Source organism: Podarcis melisellensis, assembly GCF_964234715.1.
Source record: "Podarcis melisellensis genome assembly, chromosome: 8".
In the NCBI taxonomy this organism is placed as follows: domain Eukaryota; kingdom Metazoa; phylum Chordata; class Lepidosauria; order Squamata; family Lacertidae; genus Podarcis; species Podarcis melisellensis.
This window is the reverse complement of record NC_138540.1, coordinates 67,241,786-67,269,414: the sequence shown is the minus strand read 5'-3', so window position 1 is coordinate 67,269,414 and position 27,629 is coordinate 67,241,786. Positions and strand designations below refer to the sequence as shown.

Here is a 27,629-nt window from a genome sequence, read left to right as displayed (position 1 = left end):
AAAAAATGTATTTCAATCCAGGGAGACAACAGGAATAAAAGCTCAGTGGATTGGGGTGGCGCCTGTCATTTTATGACACTGGAACAAATACAGGGACCTAACTATATTCCTCCTTGAGCAGGAAGGCAGTGATGATGATGTTGAACCAAGTCACCAAGAACCTCTGCATGTAAGAGAGGTCATGCGTGCTACACCCATGGTGCACCACCAGAATTTGCTTAGCCTTGGAAACTTGGGCAACCTGAATGAAGGCACCTGCGAAGAACTCTGCGTTGTCCTGGAAGCAATCCATGAGAACCTGAAGGCATACCGGGTGATCCGGGATGAGATTGACCAGTAAGTCTTGCCTGTTCTCCTGAAGGTTGAGAAGCACCTCAAATGTCACTTCCTAACTGGAAGAGCTGACTTGACCCCATCCCCAAAGCCAGAGTAAGGCAACCTGGTGGCCTCCAGGTGTTTGTTGGACTCCAACTCCTAGCAAACCCACCAAGCAGGGTCAGTGGTCCAGGATTATTGGAGTTGTAGTTCAGCAGCATCTGGAAGACATCCCATTGACCCTTCCTCTTGAGCTATGACCTGTCCCAGGGAAATCTGTGATCCTGTTACTTTTTTCTTTTTCTTTAAACAGCTAAAGTGGGTGGAGCAAACTGGACCAGGAGTGCAGCAGAGAGGGAGGCTTTTATATTCCTCCCTAACTGCTTCCCTGGCCTCCCCTTCCCCGCCCCCCAGGAGCTGCTATTAGTCACACATATCTCAGGTGTCAAAGGCCAAGGTAAAGAGATATGTCTTCAGCATAGAATTGAAACTATAGTGAAGGTGCCAGGTGCACATCTTTGATGGATGAAGCAAGTCTCCAGCATTCTTTCTTCTGTGGTTACTCTCCACAGAATAGTCGATGAAGTGAGGTCCATCAAATTCAATGTAGATCAGGAGCAAGAGGTGGTTCTGCGAAACATCCGTGGATCTAACATCTCGGAGAGTATGCTTAATGCGGATCCCATGCAACCAAAGGGTGGCGATGTTCTCAGTGCAATGTTTAGCCTGGAAAAGGTATGGTTGCTTTTTCATGCCTTGGAAGGCAATGCGGGGAGCAGGTCATTCCACATCAATCAACATTACTTCTATCCCAAGTCATTCTCCTCGCTCAAGGGCAGCCAAGGTGCTGCCTTCCATTTGTCATTGGGCTCCAACTCCCATCAGGCCCTGTCAGGGCCAGCCCACCCATAAGGCAAGGTGAGGAGACTGCCTCAGGTGTCAGGATCCACAGGAGCAGCAGATCTCAATGTAGATACTCATACCCGCCCTCCTTGTTCCTGATGTAGATATTCACTCACCCCTTCTTCCCTAGGGGGAGAGGACACCATTTTGTGGTCCACCTCAGGTGCCAAAATGTCTTGGGCCAGCCTTGGGCTCTGTAGTGGGTCTCAGGAAACTGATAAAAAAAAACAGAGCTTGCAAGCCCAAAGTCCTAGAGGAGTAGAAAGGAACAGGTTGTATGTCTTGCATTGTTGGAAAGGGACTGGGAAGCACTTTTGTCTGGTGAGCCATTATGCCAACAGGCCCATCTCCTGGCATCACACGGCACAGGTAGGTTCAAGCCTATCAGAAAGCAGTAGGGCTTCAATGCGCTCTGAACAGAAACAGCGTGGAAGGCAAGAGCTGCTACCAAGGAGCTATCAGGAGTGCATGGCTTAGAACACATTCCCAATTGTCGCTTTGCACAATTGGGGCTGTTTAAATTTGGCACCCTGTTGTTTTGGCCAGCTTTTCAGGCCTAATTTGGCCCATGGGCTGAAGGTCCCCCTCCCCTGCGGTAGAAATCCTGTCCTCAAACCCAGTGGGCTTCAGAGAGTCTGCCCGACCACATGCCACACTCTTTGAACCCATTCGCACTCTGCATCTAGAGCAGTATCATACTGCTTTAAAGAGCCACGGCTTCCCCCAGATAATGCTGGGAGCTGTAGATTGTCGCAGATGCGGAGAGACACTTATTCCTCTCATGGAATTACAATCCCCTGAGCGATTTAACAACTAGCCCCTCTTCCCAGGGAACCCTGGGAATTGTAGCTCTGTGGGGATTCATTGGGGGAAGCCATGGATGTTTAAAGTGGTCAGAAGCCAATTGCATCTAAATCTAAATCTCAGGTTCATGGGTTTGAGCCCCACATTGGGCAAAAAAGATTCCTGCATCGCAGGGGGTTGGACTAGATTTTATTTTGGGGAGCCAAAGACCCCCCAGGAGTTGGCTCTTATGCACAGACCTCTCATTTGCTCCTGCTCTGGCTCACCAAAAACCTCCATCTCTTTTCCACATCGAAATGGACACAGGTACATGTTCTGGGTCCCCAGTCTAGACATGGCCACTGTACCTCTGTGGCCCAAGCCATCAACACACACACACACACACACCCCCCCAGAAAATTCTCTCTTAAGATTGCCCTCATTCTTTGCCTTTCTCTGGCAGATGAGCCCGGACGTGGAATTCCAAAAGGGAGGGGTGAAATCAGCTGCCATGAGAGTACGGCGGCAGTCTGCGACTCCGGTAGGTAGATCAGCAGCTTGTGGTCCTTCTCACGTACCGCAGAAGAAACAGGTCCAAGGGGAACTTCTGCACACAGTGCAGAGTTAGACTATAGAATCCCTACCTCCTCCTCACAAGAGGCCATGACGGCCATCAGATCACATGGCGTTAAAAGAGGATTTGATAGTTCCAGGCTATCAATGGAGACGAACTTTGATGGCTATGCTCTGCTTCCTCTGTCAGAGCCAGTAATATTCTGAATGCCAGTCGCTGGGTGCCACAGTGGGGAGAAAGGGCACTTGAGCTCAGGCCCTGCTTGCAGGTTTTATACCGGCATCTAGGGCTGGACAGTTTTCAACATCGTGATGTATCACAAGCTAACCATTGTGATATACCGATATAACATGACCTCAAGGGCTGGGGCTGTAGGGAGGAAGGAGGAAGAGCAATCTCCCGGTTGGGCTGTCTGCCTTGGCATACCCAGCAATTGCCTCTTGCAGTGGCTGGACATGAATGCTTTGTTTTAAAGCTCTGTCTGGCGATATATTGTCATTCTGAAACAGTAGTCGCAATCTGAACTTGAAATCAGTTTCAGACGATTTATTGATATACCACCCACTCTGGTCAGTCACTGTGAGGAGAGGATTCTGCGTGAGGTGGCCCAGTGGCCTGATCCAGCAGGCTCATCTTAATTTCCCTTTCCATGTTATGTTCTAAGTGGTTTACATACTGTGAAATCACAACATATATATTATTATTATTATTATTATTATTATTATTATTATTATTATTATTAATATACCACTTAATTATCGAAACCTCTAAGCTGCATACTCATTACAATACTGATATAATCAGATGTGTTGCTCTGTCCCAGTTCCTGCCACTTGATGCAGAAGCTGCAGTTAGTGCAGGTCTTTTTGGTGCTTGCTAAAAACATTCCTTTTTTGACAAGCCTGCCGATCAGAAGGTTGGTGGTTCGAATCCCCGCAACGGGGTGAGCTCCCATTGCTCGGTCCCTGCTCCTGCCAACCTAGCAGTTCAAAAGCACATCAAAGTGCAAGTACACAAATAGGTACCACTCTGGCGGGAAGGTAAATGGCGTTTCCATGTGCTGCTCTGAATCGCCAGAAGCGGCTTAGTCATGCTGGCCACATGACCCGGAAGCTGTACGCCGACTCCCTTGGCCAGTAAAGCGAGATGAGCGCCACAACTCCAGAGTCGTCCGCAACTGGACCTAACGGTCAAGGGTCCCTTTACCCTTTACCTTTACCCAGATGCTTAGAAAGCTTAAGCAATTTTAATCTGCTTTAGTATTTTAACTTTTGTATGTTTTAATGGAGAGTTGTAAATTTTTCTTGATTTTACTGTTTTGTTTTTTGTAAAACACTTTGAGGGGTTTGGGTTGTTTGTTCGTTTTTTACAACTGAGGGCAGTGGCGTAGCATGGGGGGTGCAGGGGGGTCGCGCTCGCACTCGCAGCTCTCTGCCCCCTGCTAAAATCCACAGGTTAGGGGGCGCAAATTACTTGCCTTGCCGTGGGTGCTGACAACCCACGCTACGCCACTGACTGAGGGGTGTACACATTTTATGAAACAAATAATTAAACAGCAGGTGGAAAATGTATACAGATTTATCATCTTTTTCAAAAGGCATTTCTTCTTTTCTGGCAAGGCACAAACAGTGACCCTGGAAGAGGAGAACACCAAGCTGGGATTAATTGGTCATGTCCGGATACCATTTAAAACTCTCCCTCCACCCTCACCCACAAACAAGCTAGTCAGGGTGCATAAAGCTTAAATAATATTCCATCAGCTGCACTCTTTTCCCTACTCATGTTTTGTATTATTCTTGTTTCTCCAACAAGGTGGAGAAGGCAACAAGACCTCCAAAGCCTGAAGCTCATCGGTTGAGTTTGGTAAGACTTAAGAAACCTATACTGTGGATGCTATAACATTCATTATTCATATCAACATACAGCTTTCCCATGTGTTCCTGTGAGGGACAGAGAGGGTTTTCAAGCTGCTTGCTGAGGGCCCCTCTAGACTGGAGTGAGGATTTTTGTGGGAGTCTTCTGCAACATTTCATTGCTGCAATAACACTGCATTGTTGTAGTTTAGTTGTTTTGTCATGTCTGACTCTGTGACCCCATGGACCAGAGCACGCCAGGCACTCCTGTCTTCCACTGCCTCCCGCAGTTTGGTCAAACTCATGGTGGTAGCTTCGAGAACACTATCCAACCATCTCATCCTCTGTCATCCCCTTCTCCTTGTGCCCTCCATCTTTCCCAACATCAGGGTATTTTCCAGGGAGTCTTCTCTTCTCATGAGGTGGCCAAAGTATTGGAGCCTCAGCTTCACGATCTGTCCTTCCAGTGAGCACTCAGGGCTGATTTCCTTCAGAATGGAGAGGTTTGATCTTCTTGCAGTCCATGGGACTCTCAAGAGTCTCCTCCAGCACCAGAATTCAAAAGCATCAATTCTTCGGTGATCAGCCTTCTTTATGGTCCAGCTCTCACTTCCATACATCACTACTGGGAAAACCATAGCTTTAACTATACAGACCTTTTATACAGCATCATCAGTGCATCATTCCACTTTATCTTAAATGCTTCTCTGATGATACTCCTTTATTGCCACCTGGAGGGGCACTGTGATCACACATTGCAAGATCTCCCACTATGGGAGAGCAGTTGCCCATCCTTCACCATGGGTTCTGACAAGATTCACAAATTGTGCAGAGTGATCATAACGGTGACAGAAGCTGGAGGTTGCGCCCTAGTCCCCCCCCCCCCTTGGAGGTTACGTTCACATGGAGCTTTGAGGACCAAAGAGGGCTTGCACTCCAACATACTCTGTAGGAAAAGAGAGTAAGACAGTCCCTGTTTAAAAGACAGCCTCCAATGACCTCAGAGCACAGGAACCAGACCGAAGCATGCAAATGTCACGAAACGGATAAATGAAATAGAACAGAAAACCTCAGCTCCTTCAGCCACACCCCTGGCCTTAGTTCTTACTTCCCCCATACAGTAACCCTCTTGGAGGGTGTTCCCAGTCTATGTGTCTGGAAAATGTGTGACTGAAAAATTGGGACATTCATACCCCAATGTCCACATGTCTACACAATGTCTAAAGGGAAGCATGTTCAGCTATAAATGCATAGGCTCCTGTTTTAGTCATTCATTCATTCATTCATTCATTCATTCATTCAATATCCCACCTTTCTCCCAGTGCAGGATCCAAGGTGGCTCAGCATAAATCAAAACAGATAACTAAATACAAACAATGAGAATATATATAGAGAGAGAGGGGGGGGAGGGAGTAACCCTATTAAAAACTGAATAGAAAAACCTTCCTCCTCCAAACATAAAATTAAGAACATCATCCATCTGCACAAGACACTGCCACAACAGCCAGTTGGTGGTCAAAGACCTTCCTGTGAAAGGAAAGCAGAGAGGGCCTAGCTTACCATGGAAGGGAGCTCCACATTCTTGGAGCCACCACCAAGAAGGCCCTTGCATTGTTGCCAAATTTTCCTGTGAAGGTGGCGGGGCTGAGAGAAAAGCCTCCCTGCAAGGTCTCAAAACCCAGGTGAACTCCTATAAGGAGGTATAGTCCTTCAGGTAGCTTTGACCCAAGCCATGTAGGGCTTTGTAGGTCATCTCCAGCACTTTTCAGATGGGGGATGTGCCAGTGTGGAGCCAGCTGGTGTGGTCCAGGCTTTCCCCTCCACACCCTCCTTGATTGTAATGGGTTGGGGGTGGCTTTAAAAGGTGGTTGTGGCAGAGCCAACACAAGTTTTCTTTGGCGGCACACCTTCCCTTATACCTTGAGTTTCTCTTCTTTGCACCACCACACTGTAGCCATCAGAGGCTCCACCGAAATCTTCGATCCATCGGTTGAGTTTGGTAAGGCTGTAGGAACCTATAAGTTAGATGATGTACAGTTGACACCTTTTTGGTGCATGCCTGTGAATGGCACAGTGGGGTATTAAGCTGTTTGGCTTAGGGCCTGGAAGAGGGACCAAGTCAAGCTCGCCAACAAGTGGTAGCATTTTGGTCAGCTTGAGATCCAGTGGATCCAAGCCCACCATAGTCACTCCCTATTCCTGGAGTGCCCAGCTGTGGGGTGAAGTCTCCCAGCAGTACTTCACACACACCCCTTGCCCTGGTAGTACTTCCAGGTGACTGGTGACTGGGGGCGGCCACCGAGACCACATAACACCAGTCTTGAAAGACCTACATTGGCTCCCAGTACGTTTCGAGCACAATTCAAAGTGTTGGTGTTGACCTTTAAAGCCCTAAACGGCCTCGGCCCAGTATACCTGAAGGAGCATCTCCACCCCCATTGTTTTGCCCAGACGCTGAGGGCCTTCTGGCGGTTCCCTCATTGCGAGAAGCAAAGCTACAGGGAACCAGGCAGAGGGCCTTCTTGGTAGTGGCGCCCGCCCTGTGGAACGCCCTCCCATCAGATGTCAAAGAAATAAACAACTACCTGACATTCAGAAGACATCTTAAGGCAGCCCTGTTCAGGGAAGTTTTTAATGTGTGACATCTTAGTGTATTTTTGGTCTTTGTGGAAGCTGCCCAGAGTAGCTGGGGAAACCCAGTTAGATGGGCAAGGTACAAATAATAAATTATTATTATTATTATTATTATTATTATTATTATTATTCCACCCAGTACTTCTGCTCCCTTTCAGCAGGCAGAACCAGGAACTCCACACCAGTGGGGAAACACCAACACCAGTCCATGGGGCCTTGGAGGCTAGTGGAGCTCCCTTCACTGGGTGAAGGGAAACCTCTACCTCAATCAGAGCAGTGAATTGAGGGTGTTGGATTGCACCCTTACTATATGATTTCCCTCAATATCAGGGGTGGAGAACCTCTGGTCTGCCACCAGTCCATCTTGTACAAGCTTTGCCCAAGAGGTGTAGACTAGGAGCCTTTCCTCAGATTTCAGATGCGACTCCCCCATTTTACAGATGATGAAGGTCTGGAGAAAGTGGAGGCTGCTCTTTTAGGGAAAGAGGGGCACTGCCTCACGAAGCTGCCTGCCTTCTTACTTACAGCTGGTCAGAGGGTAGCTCTGCCTGTGATTGGCTCCACTGACCAGTGGTTTCCCCGCCTTCTGCCCTACCAGTCCCAGACTGGGAAACGGAGCAATAAACGGACAGATTGGGGAGGGCAGAATTGTGTCGTGCAGACAATACTGAGCAAGATGCAGAGGGTCTGATTCTGCATACAGTAGCATCCTATGTCCCCATGTTTTTGGATATTCACGACATGATGGATTGTCATATCAGAGAGTTGTCACATGTGAATGTCAATATCTAACTTTGGGCATTATAATCCCCCATGCATGTACCGTCATATCAGAGATGGTGTGCTAAGACAAGGGCGTGAAATGTTTTGCAAAACCTTTTACTGGATTCTTTTTTTTACTACATTTTTATATCATGCATTTACGTTTTGCTTGTGGTTTTCCTATTGTAATTTAATGGTATTGCTATATCAAACAGTATATAACTTAAAGCCATAATAATAAAAGAGGGGTGTGTGTTTATGTCTTCAAAAGGCGGCTGTTCCACACGAGAAGCCAAAATGAGCTTCCTTTGCCTGCACACTTTTCCTTATTTAGGTTTTGCATTTTTCTCTTCTTTTTCTCCACACCCCCAGCCGGGACCATCTGTATCAAAAGTTCCAAGTACTCAGATGAATTTGGTAAGTCTGTATATATTACAGAAGATACCACTTTCGTTATTTACCCCCTTGACAGCCTTTTAGTGCATGCGGATGAGTTGATGAAGAAGAGTTTAAAACTGTTTGGCTTTGTGGATTAAACACAGGGCGCAATGTCCTGCTTGAAATGTCCTTTGTCACAGACTGCAGATGAGGAAGGGAGGCGGGGAATCACAATTTTGTATACTGCCCTAGGTAAAATAAATAAAAGCCTTCAGCAAAAAGCAAAGGCACCCCGTTTGTCACATTTCCATCCCCTCACATGAATTTCAAATTCTCACCATTTAGAAAGCTTTGGCCCTCTAGACATTGCTGAACATATCTGAACTCCCTGCATCTCTAGCTGTTGTCCATGCTTGCTTGGGCTGGTGGGAGTTGAGGTTCAGCAACATCTAGGGGGCTAAAGCTTCCTGACACCTGCACTAAGGGCCCACCCCCCCAACGTAATGTGGGTTGTGAAGCCCTTGCACCTCCTTTAGTTCCCTCTCTGCCATGTGGCATTCTCCTCCAATGACCGCTGTCCTCCATTTTCATTCTGGGAGCGTGGCAGGGGTGGGACCAGAGAGGTGAGGGGACTGGATCCTAAGCCTGTTTCGCTCAGGCACATGATCGAGCAACCTGGCCTAGACCACTATTTTCAAGGCTTAGTTTTCCCTTTGCCAGGCTTTAGGGAACTGGGTTTGGGTCTGGTGTAACATTACACTGGATTAGGTTTCGCCAGCTTGGCTTTTGCCAGCTTCTTGTGCGTAGGATTGCTCCCTTAGTCAGTGTGAATTCTGTTCTATGCCACAGGCACTGGGATGAGGGGGTGGAATGGACTGTCTCGCTTCAGACACAGGCGGGCAGCCACATATCCCACAATGTAACAAACAAGAAAAACAACCACCACCCTGCAAGTAGAAAACTGCTTCATTGGGAGCAGCTTGGCTGCACTTTTTCTCCCTGCTATGCTTGTTCTTTACTTGCATGGAAACACAATGCTCCCCATGTCTTGTTTTGTTTTCAAAGGCATACTGAGAGATGGGGAAGCAACCAGGTGCTATTGGATTGCAAATCCCATTCCACCCCTAACCACTGGGCACACCAGCAGGGGCTGGTTCAGGTGTTGGCCTGGGACAGGTGTGGGGAACCTTGGCCCTCCAGATGTTGCTGAACTACAATTCCCATCAGCTCTGGCAAGCCTGGCCTGGCCTAGTTTCAGACTATTGTAAGATCAAACAAGTTTTAGGTGGGAAACAGCTGCTTTTAGAGATTTTTCAAAACATGTGTTTCCCCTAGCTCCGGGAACACAATGGGGGCTGGTTACTTTGGGTCAAAGGAGCACTGCTCCAACTTCAATATGCCCCCTTCTGCCTGCCTTCTTCTTTACAACCAGCCCAGGGTGGGGTGGCAGCACTGCCTGTTAGCTTCCTCCTCAGCCTAAGAAATCAGCATGGAGGGGCGGGGGGCGGGGACTAGAATCAGTTGGCTCTGCCTATCATTGGCTCTGGCCCTACCTACCACCCTGTCAGTTCCAAAGGGCACCAGCCAATACCGCAACAATGTGAGTTGTAGTGCCAGGGATGGTCTCTGCATAAAAAGAGCATTTGGAAGCCTCTGATCTTTGACCGCCCTGCGTCTTTGATGGCCTCTGGTGGCCACAGGAACTAGATTTTATTGGGTGGGGGGGTAAGAAAGTGCAGGGAGGGGTGCAAATGCAATCAGAGAATCCAGGGAGCCTCTGGAGCTTCAGCCCCATTCCAGCCCAACCCTCAGTGCTGCACATTAGGAGCCAGGAAGAACCATTGTTGGAAGGGACCCCAAAGGTCATCCAACCCCCTGGGATGCAAAGAGTTTTATTGCTGCCTGTGCACATTCTTACTGGTGTTTTGCATTTTCTTCCTTGTTTCTCCGTCCCCCAGCCACCAAGCTCTGAGGACAGCAGCAGCAAGCCTCAGGATAGCTTGGTAAGAATGTAAAGCCAAACACTGCAAGATGAAACAACATTGCTCAGCAATCCCCTATGCAGCCTTTTACAGTGGATGCACACCTCTCTTGTCAAATTTAGCAAAGGAGAAAGATAGGAGATAGAATAATTTTTTTAATAAAAAAAAGTACAGGGAAAAGTATAATAACAACACCCACAGTCAGCTCGCATTGAGAATGCAGTAGCGACCAGTACTTCCAGCTAAAATTGGACATAAAAATTGCTATAAGCCTTCCAGATGTCCAGAGAGGAACCCACGTGAAATTGGTGTTTACAAAAATATATTCCAATGTAGCAAGGGCAGTGAGGTCCTCAGACCATTGCGCCTAATGGATGGTGGGCATTTATCCTTCCAGGCTCAAAATTTAAGTCTCCTGGCAACCACAAGACCTCACCACATTCACTTTTGCTGTCTTGCTGTTTATCCTCACACAACAGGAATATAGTTAAAAAGAACACGGCCATCCTCCAAATGTCAAAGGTTTGGCCAGTGTAAGATTTATATGGACAATAGCTTCAGACCAAAAATAATATATCACTCGGCATGCCTTGATGAGGCCTTGTCAGCGCTGAAATTCCAGCACCTCTCTGCACAAGAAAGTGCCTTCCTATACAAATGTTGTGAAGTCCAAGCGACCAGAAAGAACCATTTTTGCCTGTTCAGTCTCTGTTTCATATCTAGAGAAGCCACGAAGCTCACCAGGTGACTTCCAGCCCATTGCTGTATCTCAGCCTAAGCTGCCTCACAGGGGTCTTGTGGGGATAACTTGAAAATTCAGAGAGCCATGAACACCACCTATAGCTTCTTGGATGAAAAATGGGATATCAACGTAACAAATGTAAAACATAAGTAAATATAATTATAATCAATCAACCCATGCCACTCGTCCCCAATTCAGAATGGGACCACAGCAGAGCGCAAAGGGTTAAAAATGTCCAGAAATATAATTTTAGTTTTTATACTGGCAGCATCTCAGAATTCTGTTTTTTGTTTGTTTTAATTATGGGATTATTGTTGCCATTTGTAGGTGTTTGTTTTTCATGCTGATACTGTATTATTTAATTTTGTGCTCTATTTTATTTTTTAAACTGAATTGGACATAGAATCATAGAATTCTAGAGTTGGAAGGGATCATGAGGGTCATTTAGTCCAACCCTCAGCAATGCAGGAATCTTTTGCTCAACGAGGGGCTCGAACCTGCCTCTCTCAGATTAAGAGGACTAAGTTAGTACGTGACTAATGAATGTAAAGAATAGATCCATTTTTAAAATGAAAGCCCCACTACTGCATGGCCTGGGGTCCAGCTGGTGGGGAGGAGGAACATCTACAATTCTATTTTATTTTTTTAATAAATTTTTATTAGGTTTTACACAGTTTTTATAGACACACACCATACACACTGATATACAGACAAACATGTATAATTTCCAATCCCTTATTTCTTAACTACTTTTCCTGACTTCCCCATCCCTCCCCTTATTGTATCCCAATTCCCATGGTTAGTTCAGCAAGTTCTTACTAATATGACTTATATACTTAACTTTATGAACTTATATATACTCAACTGATAAACTTATAGATTTAATAGATTTAACTTATATACTTGCACATTCTTACCCCTTTTTCTAAGGTCGACCCAAGTTCCCTTCCACAAAATTCTACATTGTTTGTGACTAGTGTTAAGCTTTCTACTCAACTGGTAAGGTCAGGGAGCTGTCCAGTGAGCCACTGATCAATAGGTTTCAGATAGCAATGGAGCTGTCCAGCACAGGAAGATAAGATGCTGCATCAGCAGTGTTTAGACCCCCAACTAAGCAGCCCTACAGCTAGCTCTGCTGTTCCATCCCTAGTCTTGTGGCCAGAATGAGAAAAGGCTGCCTAAATCCATCCGACACCAGGTACCATTAAAAGCAGAGGAGAGCAGGAATATCTGAGATAAACTAAGGTTACCAGATTTCTCCCCCCCTCCCCCAATGAATCTAGGGACACTTTTCAACTTCAATAGGAATGATAGGATTTTGTCGGGGGACTGATTTGTAAATCCAGGTACTGTCCCCGGGAAACGGGGACGTCTGGTAACCTTAAGATAAATGCTTTGACCCATGGATACTTTCCCAGTTGTATAGGGAAGTCCAACGGGTGCCTCCTTGCTTCGGAGAGGCATTCACTGGCTTAAAGAAGGACTGGGGGACCTGTGCTTCTCCAGATGTTGTTGGACTCCAACTCCCATCAGCCCCAGCAAGCATGGGCAGTGGTGAGGCATGATGGGAGTTATAGTCCAGCATCCGGATGGCCGCATCCCTGGCTTAAGTATGGAGGTATAGAATGGAGGCAGGGCAGTGGGTTCCTGATAAAGCTATCCTAGGCATGTCTCCTCAGAAATCAGCCCTATTGAGTTCAGTGGGGTTGGAAACCTGTGGCCTTCCATTGGAAAACAGGAAGAACAGTGGTAACTGCCTTATACTGTCAGGCCAATGGTTCATCTAGCTAGCTCATTATAGCTGACACTGACTGGCAGTCGCTCTTCAGGGTTTCACATGGGGAACTGTCCCAAGTCTACCCCGAGATGATGAGGATCGAACCCAGAGCTTTCTGCATGCAAGGCAGATGTTCTACCTCAGAGCCACAGCCCTTCCTCTATTATCCCCCAGCTGCTCTTGGACTCCCGTTCCATCAGCCTCAGCCAAAACATCCAATGGTCAAGGATGATAGGCACTGTAGTCCATCAACATCTGGAAGGCCACACTTTCCTGTCCCTGCAGCAGAGGAATACAAACAGAAGAAGCTGTTTCTCATACTTTTAGGGGAAGGCAGGTTCTAGGATCCAACAAGAGCTGTGCGGGGGAGGGGAGATGTCCCTGGATAAAACAAGGACACAAATACCAATTGCTATATTTGACAGAACACAAGAAGCCTCTGTAGCTTCAGCTGAGCATGAAGAGACGGAAGTGGTTTCATTCATTCATATAGCTCAATAACACACTGAATTAAAGCTAAAGAGAAAAGCGATGCAATTAGCGTACATGAAAACACCCCCACACACAAAGACACAAATTTGGGTTGTTGCATTCACTATTCCTAGGAATGATACTAAGTGTTGATATTGGATATTTTTGTGTTGTGAATGGCCCTGGGATCTACGGATGAAGGGTGGTATACAAATTTAAGAAATAATAATACGAAATAATGTTGGAGGGTAGCAAGGTGTCCTTCGGAAAATAAAGATTTGCTTTGGTTATAGATATCAGGAAGTCGCTGTCAGGCTCTTATGATATTCTGACTTAAAACTGAAAAGTTACTAAGAATTGCAAAGAGTAGAGCACCTCACGGCAGGCATTTGAACATTGTTAGCACCATTTATATACAGGCATTCCCAACTTATATGCATTCAACTCGTGCACATTCAGCTTTATGCACCTGGGGGGGGGGGCAGAACAGGGATGGGCATCCAGGAAATTGGTTTTTTCAATCCCACCTGCTGTTGAACCCAGTGGAGTTTTGACTATACACAGTTTCACATATACCTGAGAACATAACCCCTGCAAAAGTGGGGAGATTGTATTATGATAATTTTTACAGTGCAATTGAAAAGGAATCTCTTGCTGTTTGTCTTTTAGTATCCCTTAATTTCAGTTGATTTTTCAGCAATAGCTACAGACCAGAATTGACAAAGCCACACAAATCCTTATTTATCCCTTTAAAATATTTCTGTTTTCTTACCATAACCATCCTGGCAGAGTTAATAATGAATATACGTAAAACCAATGCTTTATCCAAACTCTGTTCATTTGGCTCATCCTATATCCCCAGTAATGCTAACAATGGGTTTGGTAGCAATTCCTGTTTGTTGTTAATTTCCATGAACACCACCTCCTAAAAAGAAAGGGTTTCACGTATTCTGCCTCCCCCCCCCCTTTAACCTTTTCTTCTTTACTTCTTCACACCATAGGCTGTCAGGCCAGGACACAGGGCTCGCAGGCGTCGAGAAAGCATAGTAAGACTTGATAGACATATGTATTTCAGATGTATATTTTTATATTTACAGAATTATTTTTATGTTAATTTATATTGCTGCACACCATGATGTTATATTGTATGGATTGGCGGTATATAAATTATTTTATAAATAAATTCCCTGCAGGGTTGCTGGGCGAATTGTCTGTTAAAGAAAGAATGAAACAAACGAAAACAGAGTCCTGTGCCACTTTAAAGATTAATGAATTAGGCATAAGCTTTCATGGACTAAAGTCCACTTCATCAGATGTTCTCTGCTGGCAGCAATATATATATGTTGGGAGGGTGGGGTTGGGGGAGAGAGAAAGAAAAAGGTTAACAGTGGATTCAAACGGCAGTAGAATGTAGAAAGTACAGATTGTGACAATTGAAAGCTCAATCTTCTGCAAAATAAGCACTGTGATCAATTGGTGATACAGTTATCCTAGCGTTGGAAGGACAATAAAAATAGTACTGGGATTGGAAACCATGGTCTATATTGATGCCCAGATGAATATAATTAAACTGTATTTGCAACTCATGCTGGAGTCCGCCCTTTGAAATAGCTCTGTAGGTGAATGGCAGCAGTTTTATTCTTAGTCATATTTTGTCTTCTTCTTCTTCATTTCTTCACCACCACCATCCCCAGCTGGGAGTAATGACAACAGGATAGACTTTCTGGTGCACCTGGAGGCAAGATGATGGTTTGGGGGGGGCATGCCAGGCCTGTAGCGCACCTGGGGTTGTGTCCAATGTTAGTCCTACTCAGAGCAGAGCCACTACTAACACAAAGAACATGAAAGAACACGGCTAACTTTGGTCCGATAGATAAATAGATAGGTAGGTAGGTCTATTCTGTGTGGAACTTCACTGGATACGACTCTCAGGCCTGATCTCCAATAGCTAGAGAAGCAGCTACTGCTGCTGTCCCCAGCTTCTGCATCCTGTAGTGGTTGCCTCAGTCACTTTGCCTAACAGTAGGGCTGGCCCCAGTTGTAACCCTGCTGTGAAAAAGGCAAATTCCATACTGGGGATCTTTAGCAGAGGAACTGAGAATAGAACTGCTGGCATCATAATGCCGTTGTACAAATCTGTGGTGCAAACATATTTGGAATACTGTGTACAGTTCCGGTCGCCTTATCTCAAAAAGGATACTGTAGAGATGGAAAAGCTTCAGAAAAAGGAAGCCCAAAGGATCAACTCCCCTATGGAGAAAGGTTGCCATGTTTGGGACTTTTGCTTTAGAGAAAAGGCCAATAATAATAATAATATACTTTTTGTACCCTACCCACATCTGACTGGGTTTCCCCAGCCACTCTGGGTGGCTTTCTAACAGAGCATAACAAAAGCACAACAAAGCAAAACACTACACCTTAAAAGAGGCGACATGATAGAAGTTTTTTTTAATAATTAGGCACGGCATAGAGAAGGTAGATAGAGAAAAGTTGTTCTCCCTCTCTCATGATGCTAGAACTCACTGACACCCAGGGAGGCTGAATGTAGGAAGATTCAGCACTTTCATGCAGTGCATAGTTCAATTATGGAACATGCTCCTGCAAGAGGCAGTGATGGCAACCTGCCTGGGTGGCTTCAAAAGAGGGATAGGCAAATTCATGAAGGCTGTCGATGGCTACGAGCCATGTTGGCTATGCTTCTGAATACCAGTTGCTGGAGACAGTGGCCTTGTGCTTGTGGGTTTCCCATGGGCACCTGGGCAGCTGCTAGGAAATGAGGAGGCTTGAATAAATGGGCCAATGGCCTGATACAGCAGGCTCTTCTTACTTTCTTCCTTTTTCCTTTAGGAGACTTTCTGAAGCCTCTTGATCATTTTGGTTGCCCTTTTCTGCATCCTTTACAGTATCCTTTTTGAGGCCTTTTTTAGAGATCTATGAGCCTGGGCACGCACCCCAGGTTATTAAAAGTTTCCAAACTAACCACACATTTTTATTTTAATACCAGAAACCCCCTGAAAAACCAGGAGAGTGAGGAGAGACAAATGCACAATCAGGACTACAGAGACTTGCAGATCATGGGAAAACAGCATCCAAGCAGAGAATGCAAAAAGCAGGAGTCAAGTGGAGGGAGAGGCTTCTGAGTGGAGGCTGCATCTGAAGAAGTGTCAAAAGGGGAAGGGAAGAACAGCTTCAGCGCTCATCACCCGGAGAAGGAGCTATCAGCATACGTACCAACCTCCAGTGATATCCCTACTGCTAGAGCATCATTCCTTGGACGTGGGCCACAAAGGAACTTCTCTTTGTATATATATGATCCTCAGTGTGTTCACAATTTGCTTCAAATTTCCGGCCCTTTCCATGTTGGCATTGAGTAGGAATTATGCCCAGGTAGTGCCAATTTGGAGGACATGCCCCTGGCAGCAGCCCAGATCATGGCATAGCATTGGGTTGCTTGAATTGTGGACAAGTCCAAGAACAACATACACAGCTTGGCTCTGGCCCATCAAGAAAGAACCCAGGACACGTTCCTTAGCCAGGTTCTGGGTCATCTTTTCTGCTACATACAGAGATGCTAGCGGGTCTTTTCAGTAAGACCTTTTGATTCCAAACTCTTCTCTTCCAAAGCCTCAAGATGTTTGTTATGCTCTCGGCCCTGCATTTTCCAATGCCACCTAGGATCGCGTCACACGCAGAGGAATAAGGAAAGCTCACTTGCTGCTTTGCATTCTCTGGATTGGGGATGCCGCCTAGTTCAGTTGCCCTTTAAAATGAACTTTGCCCCAAAGAACTTTGTGAATGTCACAAAATAGATGGGGGGGGGAATAGATGCAGTATGTTAATCAACTTTCAGAATTGTGCTGGCTTCAGAGTCGCAATAGAACAATAAACTACTGAATTGAGTATTAGAGCCTTTATGTTTATGAAAAATTGCTGCTTATGCACCAATGTGTGTGACTGGATCCTGGCCTGTATATTTCAAATGGAGGTATTATAATAAGTTTTTTAATTGTACAGTAAACTATCGCAGGATAACATGTTATGCAGAGTGGTATACAAATACTTCGAATACGATTTCTACTACTGCTACTACTAATTAAAACAGAGTTTCCCAAACTTTGCCTCTTCTGGATCCTCCAGAAAACCTATTTATTGAGCATGCATGGCAGAACATTTCCCCCCTACTTACTGTAAAAGGGAACTAGCAGAACTTCAGCCAGGCAACATTACAGTAGCAAAAATAAGCAGAAACTAGAATGAGAGCAAAGGTTCATTTCTTGCCTGCTGGTCTGCAGAGCAATTAAAGAGCTACAGTTTTAAAGACATGCATAGACATGAAAAGAGGAAAATGGCACCTTTGAAGTCCACAGTGCAAAGAGCAGCTTTGAGGGAGGGCTTTTTGGCAGGAGGAGTGGGGGGGGGAGTTAAGTTCCCTTTCCCTGCCTGCTGTGATCCCGATATTCCTCAGCACCTCCCCTTTCCAACAGTTGCTATTTGCATTTTTGAAAGGGGGCGGGAGACCTTGCACATTACATGCAAAAAGAGATATTCACCTCCTGTCTTGTATGGCCCTCAGTGTCCCTTGTGGAAAGTCCTTCTTCAGAGCAGCACAAAGAATAGGGAACATGATTGTTGCAACCAGCAGAGGGCAGTGATGCCATTTGAGTCTTGCTTACAAGCAGTCCAGGGGATGGCAGTGTCTGTCAGCATCCTCAGTCTCCAGTGTTTGGCTGGCATCCGCTCGGGAGACAACGGATGATGAGTGTTGTCCTGGTACATCTTAGCAGGGAGGAGGACGGGGACCAAACTGGACTTTGTTTGCTCTGCCCATCAGGGGCTCTGCATCCAGCTATGGTGGTCTTCCTATCAGACAGCCACCACCACCACTTGGCATTCAGGAGTGCAGCTGCAGAGATGGATAACCTGTGGCCCTCCAGATGTTGATGGACTCCAACTCCCATCATCCCTGGACCTTGACTGATGGCCACACTGGCTGGCACCGGTGGGAGTTGGAGTCCACCAACATCTGGAGGGCTGCACGTTCCCCACCCGGCTTTGGGAGCCCACCCACTCAACTTTCCTCAAAATGAGACGTATTGTGGCGTAAATGTATCAGGATAGATCAACCACAAAGTCAAACCCCACCTCCCCATATTGACAAATGGAAGATGAGTCCCTACAGATGAGCTTCAAGAGGTGCAGGGGCTCACATCAGAAGTGGGATTGGGGGGCAACATAGGCAGCTGTCAGATAATGAGACAGACCACTGGGCCCTGGCTTAGTAGTCTATACACGGGCTGGCAGCAGCTCTCCGGTATTTCAGACAGGGAGTCCCTGGAGACGGCAGGGATTGTTCCTGGGACCTTCTGCACGCAAAGCAGACGAGCTACGGGAGGAACATCGATAACCCTGCTTTCCAAGCCCATTTATGAGCGTGCACCCCCTCGCCATGGGCCTCTCCTTTGTTCAGAGTCCACCGGGCGGTCCAGCGCGCCTCTCTTCCCCGGTCACCTTGCGGGTTTCGAGGGGCTCGCGGGGGAAGCGGACAGACGGAAGGCCTGCCCCCCAAATTCGCAACAGGTAAGATGCGCCTGCCTCCTAGGGAGCCCGGCACTGGGGATCGCCCCTGCCAAAGCCTCCGCCGGCCGCTTTAAGCGAGAGCAAGCAAGGCGTGCAAAGGGAGACCATCCCAGGGTCAATATTTGCATAGCCACGCCCACGCGCCGTGAAGGGCGGGGGGAGCCGGAGCCAGCGGCTGGCTGGAAGCTCTCGGGGAGCGCGGGCCGCCACGCGCTTCCCCTTTAAGAGCAGAACCTCCGGTCTCGCCCCTCGCCTGGCAAAATGTATCAAATCCGGTGGGCGGGGACGGGCTGGCGCGGCGCGGGCCAATGGGAGCGCAGGGTTTTCCGCGGGAGATCCGAATTTCGCGGCACGTAGTTTGGCGCTTAAAAAAAAAAAAGCGAGAGAAGGAGGAACGGAAAGAGAAAGGGCTGGGCAGCCATCGGGTGCGCTCTTGCCCCAATCCAGATCCATCCTTGCCCCAGGCGGCCCTGGCAGCGGCCCGGAACCTGGCAGCGGCCCAGCCGGGAGCCCCAAGGAGCCGAGGGGGCCAGCATTGCAAGTCGGCGGCAGCTCCATGAAAGGCGCCGGGGCCGCGAAAGGATCCAGGGCCCGGACTGGCTGCTTGAGCCCGGCCAGGATGCTTCTGCCGAGCCCCTCCGCCGGCCCTGGGATCTAGGCACGGGGAGCCGGAGCGGGGGGCAGCCGGGGAGAGAAATCTTCCGGGTGGTGTTTTGCAGAAAGAAAGAAAGAGCAGAAAGAAAAAGCACCCGAGCTTTTGTTCCCCCGATTCTCCGGCTGCGATTTTTTTCCCCCAGCCACAAAAGCTGCTTTCTTTGCTGGGGGAGGGGATGCGCAAAGCTGATCAGTAACCTTGCAAAGTCTCTCCAAAAATCCTTTATTTTATGTTTCTGGAAAGAGGGCTAGTGCAAAGTTGGTGTGTCTTTTTTTTTATTCTCCGCGCTAAGCGTGCATCATTTATTTATTTATTTTTGAAGCCGAGAGCTTGGGGTCATTCATCGGTTTGGAGGAGGAGGAAGTGGGGGGGAAGCCTGCTTGGCCGCCCTATGGCTCGCTCCCCTAGCAAAGAAAGGCTCTGGAAACAGACTTTGATGAAAAGAGAGAAATTGGGGTCTGCATGAGCCATTCCTCCAATACCAAAAGTCAATATTGCAAGCTGTTTCTTCCAGGTTTCTTTTTCTTTGAAGGATGAATTTGTGATTTATTTTTTTTATGTTGCATTGGGGCTTGACCCCTGGGGAGCAAGCCAATGGCAGTTTTTTAAATGGCTAAGAGTACATTTTCCAAGTTACCTCTCAGGATCTCTCAAAATAAGAACAGTTATTGCCACCATCACTTGTTTTTGAAGCTCTGCTTGTTCCTTTGTGGCCTTTTGGAGAGGGCTCAGCCATGTTGAGAATCCCCAAAGTTGGGCCTCCTGCCCCTGGACGGGCCCCCTCTGCTCTTGGACCCCCCCAGCAGCAAAAGAAAGTCATGCCTGTGATCACCTCTGCAGAACTGGTGGTCTCCAACCTCAGCAGCCCCCAGATGCGAACTCTCCCAGCTACCTATTTCACTCAGGTCTACCCTCAGACTGCTGTGGTTGCCCCATTGCCTAGGGGCAGCTGCCTTTATGCCACCCCCCATGGACCCGAGATCAAAACCATGCGATCCGCTTCCACTGGAAAACTGCCGGTAATACCGCTTTCCTTTTTCTCTTACTTTTCCTTTCTGTTTCTTTACCAGCGCGTTGGCTTCTGACACCACTGTTGCACCTTTATATGGATGCAACAATGTGGGTAGGGTTGGGGGGCTGGTGGTTGGCACTGGGTTGCACCTGGCTGTGCAGACCCAAGGAACAAGGTGTACTTCTGCCAATAGCTCCAAAGCCAAGGCTACTTTATGAAAACCTCAATTGTTGGGTGGGCTTTGTGGGGTTATGCTGTATGGGGGCATGCAGGTGGAGGTGTCCTTTGGGCTAAAGCCCAAAGATTCGTGAATCTCAATACAGTACATTGTGGCTCATGCCATTTCTTAACTTCCCTGTACTTTGCCCTACAACACTTCTCCTTTTTGTTATTGCAGAAATCCTAACGCTGCTACGTCATGCAAAATGCCATCTGTGACACTAAAAGGATAGGGGAAGCATCTTTAAAAACAAGATGCTAGGGAGAAGAATTTCATGTTGCAAAATTCCTCTCCTGCATTGACATGGCAGTTTGATACATTTCATCACTATTTCAGCCGAGTTGAGCCAGGCCTCAGTGAATCAGTTCCAGCAGCCTTAATCTTTCCCCCCTTTTCCTTTGATCAAAGCCTTGTCTCTTCCGCCACTCACTCTCTGGAAGAGTTCTGATTTTGACAGAGCTTTTACCTGATTCGATAGCCTCCGGTGCATGAATCTAAAGAACCATGCCTAAGTTTGATGCCTCCTATGGCAAAGGAATCATACTAAGCTGGCCCATTGGCCCATCTCGCTTAGGATCGACTGGCAGGGACATTTCCTAACCCTACCTAGATATGCCAGGGATAGAATGTGGGACCAGATGCTCTTCACCAAGCTGATCCCCAAAGGGGAAAAACAGTTATAAAGGATTAAGGAAAAGTCTAAAGGCCCACCTAGTCCAGCATCTTCTTTTCACAGTAGTCAACCAGGTGTCTTTGGGAAGCACGCAAGCAGGAACTGAGCGCCACATCTCTGCTTTCTTCACTTCTGATTCTCAGCAGCTGGTATTAAGAGGTGTGCTACCTCTGGCATTGGAGGTAGTGCACAATCATTGTCACCATTTAAATAGCGGATGTTCAACCATGCAAGAGTCTTGCGCTTGGCGCAGTGAACGATGAGGATGTTCTTTAAGAAAAAAATAGTTGTGTCAGTGCATTTTTGTGAGCTGGGGATTGTGCCCTCTGGCCAAGTTTTTCCGCACTTCTGGTGTGCGCTGCTTTTGTGTGGGTGTGAATTGAAATCGGAAGCACTCTGGTCCCAAGACAGGGCTGGACGGAAGCACCCAGCATTGCCAGATGGATCCTGAGGACCCACAGGTGCTTAAGCCAGGTTGCTTCCCTTGTCTTTGCTTTTCCAAGGGATCTGGGAGTTGGGCCTAGCAGAATTAATCTGAACCTTGAGAAGCTTGTAGAGCAGAAAGAGGAAGTGGGGAAAGTGTTGCACTTCCAACTTCCTCCTTCAGCTCTACTTTCTGGTCAAGAGAGAAAAAGGTAAGCAGCCTCTGCCTGATGACCGAGAGGGCAGTGGGATGAGGGCCTCAGAGAGTTCATGGGTGCCATGGAAAAAATTCAAGGGGGACATTGCACCCATGAGCACTGCATTGGCAACCACTGCTGTAAGAGCAGGTGGGTTAATCCAGGTGAGCAAAGCATTCATCTTAGAAACAGAACACCCACCCAGATCAACCTCTTGGCCTTTGCATGGTAGATCTAATTGCAATCATCCTGAAAGCGGTTGCTGTGAGAGCTGATGTAGGGTTGTGGCTTTGACTTAGGTTCATGGGCCCCAGTTTCAGTCTTGTCTCTGCCATGAGTTCAGTAGGTGAACATATGAGCCTTGCTGTGTTGGGTTAAAGCAGCTTTGGCCAGCCTGGTGCCCTCCAGATGTTTTGGACTACAACTGCCATCAGTTCTGACCGTTGGCTGTGGGACTGATGGGAATTGCAATAGAAAAAGCCTAGAGGACACCAGGTTGGTGAAGACTGGACTAAGAGATGGCTTCATGGGTCATGGTGTTCCTTAACTCCTTCAGTTCATCACTAGCCATTTCCCACAACACACAATGAAATAAATAAGACTAGCTCTGCCAGCTCAAACCAAAGGCCCATTCAGTCCAACATCTTGTTCTTGACAGCAGCCAGCCTATGAGAAGCCTACATGAGGGCATGAGTGCCACTGTTGTTCTCCAACTGGTATTCAGAAGCAACATTCTTCCAATTCTTGAAGCAAAATAGAGCCATTGGGACTAGTATCCACTGATGGCCTCATCCATGAAATTGTCTGGCTTTCTTTTCTAAATGGGAATCCGTCACATATCTTGTGATAGCAAATTGCATTGCATAACTTCAAAGATGTACTTCCCACTGTCGAGCTTCATTGGATGAGCCCAAGTTCTAGCCAGTATTATTCCCATTTGGAATATGGAAGATAATAGTAGCGGCTTGCTTAAAAGCAGCAGTGGAGGCACTGTGCCCCTCCAGATGTTGCTGAACCACAGTTCCCATCATCCCCGGCCATGCTTCGTTGGGATGATGGGAATTGTAGTTCAGTAACATCTGGAGGGGCATAGGTTCCCCACATCTGCTTTAAAGGGCCACTGTAAGGATTTACAACCAGATGGTGCCTGTGAAGTTCTTATGCCTTGATTAAATATTGTTATTAATCCCTGCATGGCAGTGCTGTCTGGGCCTGTACATTATGTGGGATGGATGAGCCACGGGGTGGGGCAAAGCGTGGAGTGATACCCTATGTGATGGTTGATAAGGAAAAGGTGTAGAAATGCTCGTCGTTCTGATTTAACCAGTGCTGTTGTTAGTAATTGTATTACCTGTGTTTTCAGGTAGAACTATAACCCCCTGCTTTCCTGCTAGGGACTTGGGGGCGGAAGGGAGCACCAAAACTACTCCTGTACCATTAGTGGTACTTGGCTGGGTCATATACTAGAAGCAAACTGGACGTCTCCATTGGTGGTGCTTCCACACACCTTTCTGTACCTGCCAATTTACAACCTTACACATGTTTACTCAGAAGTGCATCCTGTTGTGTCCGAGGAGACATATTCCCTAGTAAGTGTGTTTTAGGGGTGTGTTCCAGTGCCCTCTTGAGTCTCAAGCTGCTGCTCTAAAGCATATTATCTTGTAACACCCCCAATAATTTGTGTGTGGTTTGAGAACATAAGAAGGACCTTGCTGGTTCAGACCAAAGGTCCATCTATCCCAGCATCCTTTTCTCACAGTGACCAACCAGATGCCTGTGGGAAGTCCAAAAGTAGATTTACCTTAGTGGCATGTGTGGCACTTGATCATCCAGTCCCATGGTGAGCTTGCAGCCAGCTATTGAAAATCTGTCTTTCTAGGGACCTCTTGGTCCCAGGTTGGACTTAGTTGTCTGGTAAGATTCTGATGCTATAAATCATGCCTCTGAACACCTGTTGTTTGGGAGCACAAATGGGAGAGTGTTGCTGCCCTGGCCTCTACTCAATAATGCACACCAAATGGCAGTGTTCTCCGGGGTCTCTAGGACTGAACTGGAGATATTTTGTGTGCACTGCAGGGCACGAGTTCTACCACAAAGCTGTAGCCTCTGGCCCAAAGGGAAGTTGAGTTGCAACCGAGGTGAGCGGCAAGGCAGAGGCACCTTAAGGGCTTCTGTACCTCTAAGCACCGCATGGAAAAGGTCATTTTGTCAGACATAGCAGCTTTCCTCATTGCATTGCTGTGATACTTATCCCTGGAACATAGGAAGTTGCTTCATATTGAGTCAGATCAATAGTATTGCCCAACAGAAACTTCTCTGGGGTTCTTCCATGGATTTAACCAAGTTTTTCCCATCACCTGCTGCCTGTTCATTAGAACTGAAGATGCCTCGGAGTGAACCTGTGGCCTTCTGCATCCAAGGCATTGCTCTAACACTGAGCTATGCCTTCTCTCATTCCTTCCACGGAGCTGTGGCTCTTGTCCCTGCTCTGAGATCCCTTGTGCTGCTGTTTCTGGAAAGACCAGAAAACTCAACTGGGCTTGTCTGGTAGTTTTCTGCCTCTGGGGTAGAGGTGATGTTGATGTTTCTGCTTGAGGCCATGTCTGCCCCCAGGGAATTTGCAAATTGCACTCCTTCCCTATAGTGCCATGGGGAGGACAGGAGGGCCATAGCTCATTGGTAGACCACATGACTTGCTTACAGAAGGTCCCGGGTTCAGTTCCAGGCATGTCCAAGTAAGGCTGGGAAAGAGTCCCATCTGAAACTCTGGAGAGCTTCTATCCGTTAGTGGCTGGGTATGCACATCTTGCTAAGCCAAACTATGGCTTGCTGGGACCCTGCTAACTTGCGAAGTGGAGATCACAGCTGCCTTGCTCCTCTCCAGTACTTTTAGCTCAACATGCGGCACTTAAGCCAATGTTTGGTTCAGCGTGTCGTCTCAACATGGAGTTGTGGTTAAGCTCCCTCCTCCTTAGCCATGACCTGTAACCAGGAACAAACCTTGGCTATAGATTGTGGTTAATCCCCCATTCAGAGGACACAATGAGCCAAACCTTGGTTTAGCTGCCATGCTGAGCTACAAGGATCTGGGAATGAGCAAAGTGGGTGAAATCGCCTCCTTGGGAGCCAGCATGTTCGCGCTAAACCATGGTTCATCTTAGCATAATGTGTGAGTGCGGATGGTGTGTAGACGGTGCAGAGTGTGGCAGACCGATGGGTTCAAGAATACCTTCCTCAATACAATCTTGCTCGCTGTTTTGCAACTGTTGATGCTAGGCCTCCATGGCATGCTTGCTGAAAGCTTTGACCAATGCTCCTAATTGGCAGAGAAGCCTGGAGTCATCACCCCCCCCCCAAACTTTCCCCAAGTCCTGGGAACTATTCCAGCTTCTGCTGTAACCCTCTGTCCTCCCAAGGGCTGAATCGAATTTCAGATTTCTCTATCTCCCCTGCTGAGTGTTTGACGCCTCCTGACAGGTGTGGGCTTTGGGATGAACATCCCCTTGTGGGTCTGTAGCTCTCCCTCTCCCCTCCATACTTTCTAGTTCTTGGAATTCCTAATCTGGCTGAGCAACTAGGACCTTTGTGCTTAACAGGGGCCGAATGCCAGTTTCTCTAAACAGCCTCCGCCTTATGCTAGAATAATATCACCTGCTTTCTCTTTCCCGCTGCGCATCTGTGCCTTGCATTGCTCTCAGAGATGCTTTCCCTCCCCACCCCCAAAAGAGGGAAGGCACCATCTAAACCCCTCCCCTCTTTTGTTGCCCAGACTCCTCCTGAAGGCATGTCTCTGTCAGGGGCACCATGTTATCTGCGCAGAACAGGAGCTCTGGTGAAATAGACCTCATGACTCCTCTTGCATTCGAGGAACAAGATCTTTCCAAACTTAAGTCCTTTATGATTCTATCCTGACTTGCATAGGCATGTCACTGCCCCAATATAGCCTTGTCTTTTACAGCTTGTCTGGTACTTGTTTATATGTGACCATAGGAATTCCATGCAGGTGAGTGAATGGATGATGGATAATGGACACAATGTGCCATCCCTCCTCTGCCAGGCTCCTTGGTTTCTAGGTTAGCTGTAGAAGATGAAAAATCACCATGACCAGCACAGCACAGATATGCAGTGGGTTGGTGAGGAAGAATGGATCATCCCATCCCTTTTGTATTAGTCCACTTGGTAAAAGGCCTCTCCCCCCCCCCCCCAGCCTCTAAGTCAGGCATCCCCACACTCGGCCCTCCAGCTGTTTTGGGACTACAACTTCCAATCATCCCTAGCTAACAGGACCAGCGGTCAGGGATGATGGGAATTGTAGTCCCAAAACAGCTGGAGGGCCGAGTTTGGGGATGCCTGCTCTAAGTGGCTAGTGGGCAACCTTTGGCCCTCCAGATGTTGCTGAAATATAGCCCCCATCATGCTAATATTAATTTCTAACGCTTGCTCTCAGCCTGGGCATATGACCCATTAAGTTTGTATGTAGACATGTATCGGATTGCACTGTAAATATGTTTGGTAGTTGCACCTGAGAAACTTGTTTCGGAAAGCCACTTCTAATATAAGCTGGTGCGTAATTTTTAAAGTGCAGGTTGGGATAAACTTGCAATTTAGGTCAATGTTGTCTTGGTCGTTTGGTTGATTATGGCACAGCAGTTTTCTTCCGGCCTTCACAAGCAGACTGTGGCTATGATTCAACTTCTAAGTAAGCTACTCCATTTGTTTTGCTAAGACCAGTTAAGGCTGCTTCATAAGCCCCACCCAGGTACCTGAGCTCACAAAAGAGGGGCACTGCACCAGTCAAGTCGGATATTCTTGTGCTGGGGTTGGCAAACTAAGGACCGCGGGCCGGATGCAGCCCGCCGGGCTCATTAATCCGGCCCGCGAACCTTGCGGACCCTGCCGCCCGCTTGGTCAGTCACTGCGCAGAGACTGACTTACGTGACGGACGCGGCTTCTGATTGGCTACAGGAAGCTCCTGCAGCCAATTAGAAGCCGCTGGCACCTCTGGGTGGGTGGCGGTGCTGGCACGACCTCTGCGCCGCTGCTGCTTCCTCCTGCTCAGCCGCCTCAGCAGGAAGGAAGGGGTGGCGCCCAGAGACTGCCAAGTGGGAGGGAGCGGGAAGAGTTGAGCGGGAGGGAGCGGTGGCGGGGCGGAGGCTGCCTCCGCCGCCCAGGCCAGCGGAGACGAGGCGGGGGGGAAGTCCTTTCAGGAGAGGGGGTGCTTTTTGGGGGGGTCCGGCCCTTCACAAGTTTGAAATTCGCTCCGAGTGAAAGCCCACCCAAACTTTTGCTGCATTGCTTGATGATGCAATCAGACGCAGATGCCTAATGCAGGTTACTTACAGCACATCAGGTGCCGAAAAGGTGGCAGCAGGGCCCAGTTTTCTTCCAGGGACAAGCAAGAGGTTGTTGAAAAGCCTGGTGTATGGTTTCAAAAAGAAAACCCATGCTCTTCTTTTTGAAACCATAGCTGTGGTGCAGAGCTCCTAGAAGGTTTCCAGGCACAATTCAAAGAGTTGGTGCTAGCCTGTTGTTGTTGTTGTTTAGTCGTTTAGTCGTGTCTGACTCTTTGTGACCCCATGGACCAGAGCACGCCAAGCACTCCTGTCTTCCACTGCCTCCTGCAGTTTGGGCAAACTCATACTGGTAGCTTCGAGAACACTGTCCAACCATCTCGTCCTCTGTCGTCCCCGTCTCCTTG

At 47.7% G+C, this 27,629-nt stretch overlaps 2 protein-coding genes across 2 annotated transcripts in view; both read left to right on the top strand.

The window, feature by feature from the left end:
* The window catches only part of CATSPER4 (cation channel sperm associated 4), a 34,747-nt gene extending 17,666 nt beyond the window's left edge, over positions 1–17,081 (top strand). The window contains exons 9-19 of the mRNA XM_081921729.1: positions 122–336; positions 888–1,050; positions 2,465–2,542; positions 4,388–4,438; positions 6,383–6,427; positions 8,197–8,303; positions 8,739–8,825; positions 9,052–9,155; positions 10,015–10,205; positions 14,176–14,220; positions 16,179–17,081. Of these exons, the coding sequence (XP_081777855.1) occupies positions 122–336; positions 888–1,050; positions 2,465–2,542; positions 4,388–4,438; positions 6,383–6,427; positions 8,197–8,303; positions 8,739–8,825; positions 9,052–9,155; positions 10,015–10,205; positions 14,176–14,220; positions 16,179–16,205 (1,113 nt within the window). The 3' untranslated portion in view covers positions 16,206–17,081. The remainder of the gene's footprint in view (positions 1–121; positions 337–887; positions 1,051–2,464; positions 2,543–4,387; positions 4,439–6,382; positions 6,428–8,196; positions 8,304–8,738; positions 8,826–9,051; positions 9,156–10,014; positions 10,206–14,175; positions 14,221–16,178) is intronic.
* A 2,049-nt stretch (positions 17,082–19,130) lies between these two features.
* Positions 19,131–27,629, top strand: part of E2F2 (E2F transcription factor 2) — a 37,326-nt gene continuing 28,827 nt past the window's right edge. Inside the window, exon 1 of the mRNA XM_081920756.1 lies at positions 19,131–20,425. Within this exon, the coding sequence (XP_081776882.1) occupies positions 20,141–20,425 (285 nt within the window). The 5' untranslated portion in view covers positions 19,131–20,140. The remainder of the gene's footprint in view (positions 20,426–27,629) is intronic.